At 58.3% G+C, this 3,586-nt stretch overlaps 2 protein-coding genes across 2 annotated transcripts in view; one reads left to right on the top strand and one right to left on the bottom strand.

The window, feature by feature from the left end:
- Window positions 1–65: 65 nt before the first annotated feature.
- On the bottom strand, window positions 66–1,684 carry VDBG_07917 (C3HC zinc finger domain-containing protein; the record flags this gene model as incomplete). Its single annotated transcript, XM_003001612.1, has 3 exons — window positions 66–970; window positions 1,030–1,239; window positions 1,351–1,684. The coding sequence occupies 3 exons, from the start codon at window positions 1,682–1,684 to the stop codon at window positions 66–68; spliced, it is 1,449 nt and encodes a 482-aa protein (XP_003001658.1).
- Window positions 1,685–2,939: 1,255 nt separating this feature from the next.
- The window catches only part of VDBG_07916 (predicted protein), a gene marked incomplete at both ends in the record, with an annotated part of 1,340 nt that continues 693 nt past the window's right edge, over window positions 2,940–3,586 (top strand). The window contains one exon of the mRNA XM_003001611.1: window positions 2,940–3,537. Within this exon, the coding sequence (XP_003001657.1) occupies window positions 2,940–3,537 (598 nt within the window). The remainder of the gene's footprint in view (window positions 3,538–3,586) is intronic.

Here is a 3,586-nt window from a genome sequence, read left to right as displayed (position 1 = left end):
CACCGTCATGAGTACGGTACACATACAAATGCCCGCCTGTGGTAGCCCATTACCAGGCCGTACCCTTATTCCTTGGTGGTTTCCCCAGGAACCGTCCCTGTCAGCGCTGACGCAGTCGAATGTCCCGTGCCGGGCCGACTCTGAGACTTCCGAGACTTCTTCCCACCTTTGGTCTCAAACAAGCTCTTGACTCTCCTCAGACGAGCCCACCTCTCCTTGTCCTTCTTGTCGCGGACCTTCTCCTCATCCTCGTCGTCGCCGTCCTGCGCCGCCAGAGACGGTGTATCGAACGAGACGCCGCCCCGATCGCCAATCGTCGTCGCGGCTATGCTCGGCCGTCGAGGAGTAGAGGGCGGACCGTTGCCGTCCTTGTCCGTGTTGTGCTTGGCCGTGCTAGGTCGCGCTCGGCTTTTTGGCCAGTCATCCAAAGCGCCCCGCAGGTATGCGTCGTTCTTGATGACCTGCGTCAAGATTGTCCACGCAGGGAGGTCCTTCTCCGAGGGCGGTTTGGTGCTGTTCCACCGCTGGGTCTGGGGGTTCTTCCACGGGCAGAAGAAGCGGTGCTCCCTGGCCGGGTCGAGGTGATCCATCGGCGCGGGGACGAGCACTTCGTTGTTGGGCCCGACCTCCTTGCTCTTGAACATCCACAGGCCGAGTCGGCGCAGGCACGTGTGGCAGGACGCCGAGTTGGGCACGGCGCCGATCCTAGCATTCGAAAGACCCTGCCAACCCATGACGGCGAGAGCGAGGGCGACGCGGTTCGGATGGTCCATGTCTGGTCGGGGAGCAGGGTTGTTGAAAAAGTCATCGGGTAGTTGTGAAAGGACGGCGTCCATGTCGAGGCCTTCGGGGAGTCGCAGGTTGAATTCATAGGGAAGGAACGGCTTCCGGGCGCAGAGCTCGTCGTACCGCTGCCGTAGAGCTTCGTGGCTCACTTTGGCATTCGTCAATGACAGCCGCAGTAATGAATCTTCGCAAAAAAGAGTCAGCCGAGAAGCAATGGACAATCGGTATCGGACAACAGCATACCGTCGCAGCCTTGCCTCCGCCACAGGCAGTCCTCCTGATGGGCGGTCACGACAAGCTCGGCATACTTCTCCTGCAGCGCCTCCTCGACGTCCGACGATACGAGCGCGGGCACGTCCTGGCCATCGACCTCCTTCTTCGTGAGCTTGACGAGGAGCTCCTTGCTGCAGAGCGTGCAGCGCACGCCCCTCCTTGCCCTGGCACACCCACCCCCTCTTGGCCCACTCGATCTCGTTGACCAGGTCGGGCTTGGGCGTCCAGTCGGTGATCTCCTGGAAGGTGGCGAGCCTCTTCAGCAGCTCGGCGCGGTCGTTGGGTGCGTACTTGGAGGCCGGCTTGGGGCGTCGGCGGGTTCTCTGGTCGAGTTCCACTTCTTCAGCACAATGTTCGAGACCTTGGTCGTGCCGCCGAGGGACTTGATGGTGTTCGTTGCGGCGGCACGCTTGTCGGTCAGCGCCTGTAGACGCCGTCGCTTCTGCAGCAGGTCTTCTTCGACGGCCATGGTCGCTGGTGAGGTGTGGAGGGAGGCGAGAGAGGCAGGTCGAGGGGAGGCGGAAGGTGCTGCATCGTTGGTGGTGCCCGTGTCGTTGGCAGGTGTCGACGACCGGCTGCCGATGCCCTGAATCAGCGAGTTGAACTTTCTTTTGGTTGCGTTCATCGTAGGTGGCTGGTGCCCGTTCGTGTCGGCACGACGGCTGGGAAATGATGGCGACCAGGATGCGGGATCAGGTGAAAGGAAAGCTGGTGATGTATTGGGGATGGATTGAACTAAAAGCTATGGTGGGACCTTTGTTTACTTGGACTTGTGCATGGTCGCGCACACAGATGGATACGATGCACGGGCCTCGATACATGAGATCTGACTGCCAGTGACAATCAATTCTCTCTAAGGTACAGTAGTTATTACTTTACCTACCCATGATCCATGAAAGTAACGGTGTCATCACAATCCAGAACACAGTGCATCCCTATCGGCTTTGTGACATATTGGGTTCCAGACCTGGGCGGGTATTGCTGCGCTACGTCTTGTCTGCCGCTCTATGCAAGGAGGCTTCTCTGACAGCCTCAACCTTGGTCGACGCCTCCATCGCTTGTGTTGCGCAGGGCTGTTCATCCACTATGCCGATTGGGGTTGACGCAATGCTGAAGGTGGAACACTCTGGCGGCGAAGTCTGGGCTGGAGCTGATGATACCAGTAGCGGTTGACTGTATGCACGCACGGAACTTCGCGGAGCAGATCTGGACCCGAAGTCTATAGTGATGGTGCAACAGAGTGCTTCTTCTGACGAGGCCATGTTGAGCTCGTAGTAGTAGTAGTTCTGAATTCGTCTTGGGGAGAAAGACGTATGCGATTGTCCTCCTTGGAGAGCGGTGCTCACTTCACAGGATCTGGAGTTAGCCGGCTATGGATGTGCTTGCAATCATACTAGAACAATTGCCTTATCACTGTCTTAGCGACGCTGTAGGAGATACCATAGCAATAGCCTTTGAGTTGGGAAAGACGATCAAGCCTTGGAGCAGGTGTGAACTCAGCGACCTCTCTAACCTACACAGGTACCTTAGGTAGGGTGCCTGTAGAGAGAGGCTTGCGGATCCTGATAAGATAAGACCCTTGGCGGGGCCGGGATCTGTCTCGAAAAAAAAATTGGTCAATTCAGGCTGGCGTCTTCGAATTGGGCGACGACCTGATCAGTGCTCCCAGTAGGGGAAAAAAAAAAACTCCCTGTCGAGGATCGCAACTCTTACTCTTGCTCAAATCCACCACACCAACCCCAGGTTGATCCAAGTGCCTGGCCACCCACCACGCTCAACTACTACCACAACACATGTCGAGCAAGCCACCCGCTTGGCTCTTTTCAAACAACTCGGTCAAAACCACCACTGCGCCCCAGAGCGAGCAGCCTACCGTGACCATGGCCAAGACTGATAAGAAGGACAAGAAGGGCAAGAAGGCCGCCGCGCCTGCCGCTCCGCCCGCCGAGCTCATGGATCTTGTCGAGAACTTTCTCTCCGAGCACGCGCCATCCGCCCACGTGGCCTTCAAGAAGCAGCACGGCAAGAAGTCGTCCAAGTCCAAGGATGCCACCAAGAAGCACCGCCACAACCTCGTCAGCGTCTTCCAGACTTGGGAGACGTCGCTGAGCACCCCCGAGGGCGAGCCTGTCACCATCACCGAGACGGTCGTTCAGAACGTCAGCTCCAGCTCCAGCTCGAGCAGCAGCGATTCGAGCTCCGAGGAGGATGTCGACATGGCTGACGCTGCCGCCGCCGAGTCGAGCTCTGACTCCAGCTCCGACTCCGACTCGAGCAGCTCCGACAGCGACAGCGACAGCGACGATGAGCCCGCTCCCAAGATTGCTGTTCCCGTCGTCAACCTGAAGCGCAAGGCTCCTGCTTCAGACAGCAGTGACTCGTCTGACTCGGACTCTTCCGATTCCGACTCCGAGTCCGACAAGAAGCGTCCTACGGCGAAGAAGCTTGAAGACGGCCAAGGCTGGCCAGCTCTTCGGAGTCCTCGGACTCGAGTTCCAGCTTCTGAGTCGGGACAGCTCCTCTGATT

This window comes from Verticillium alfalfae, genomic scaffold (assembly GCF_000150825.1).
Source record: "Verticillium alfalfae VaMs.102 supercont1.11 genomic scaffold, whole genome shotgun sequence".
Classification (NCBI taxonomy): Eukaryota; Fungi; Ascomycota; class Sordariomycetes; order Glomerellales; family Plectosphaerellaceae; genus Verticillium; species Verticillium alfalfae.
Note: the sequence above shows the minus strand (reverse complement) of the source record. Positions and strands in the feature narration are given on the sequence as shown.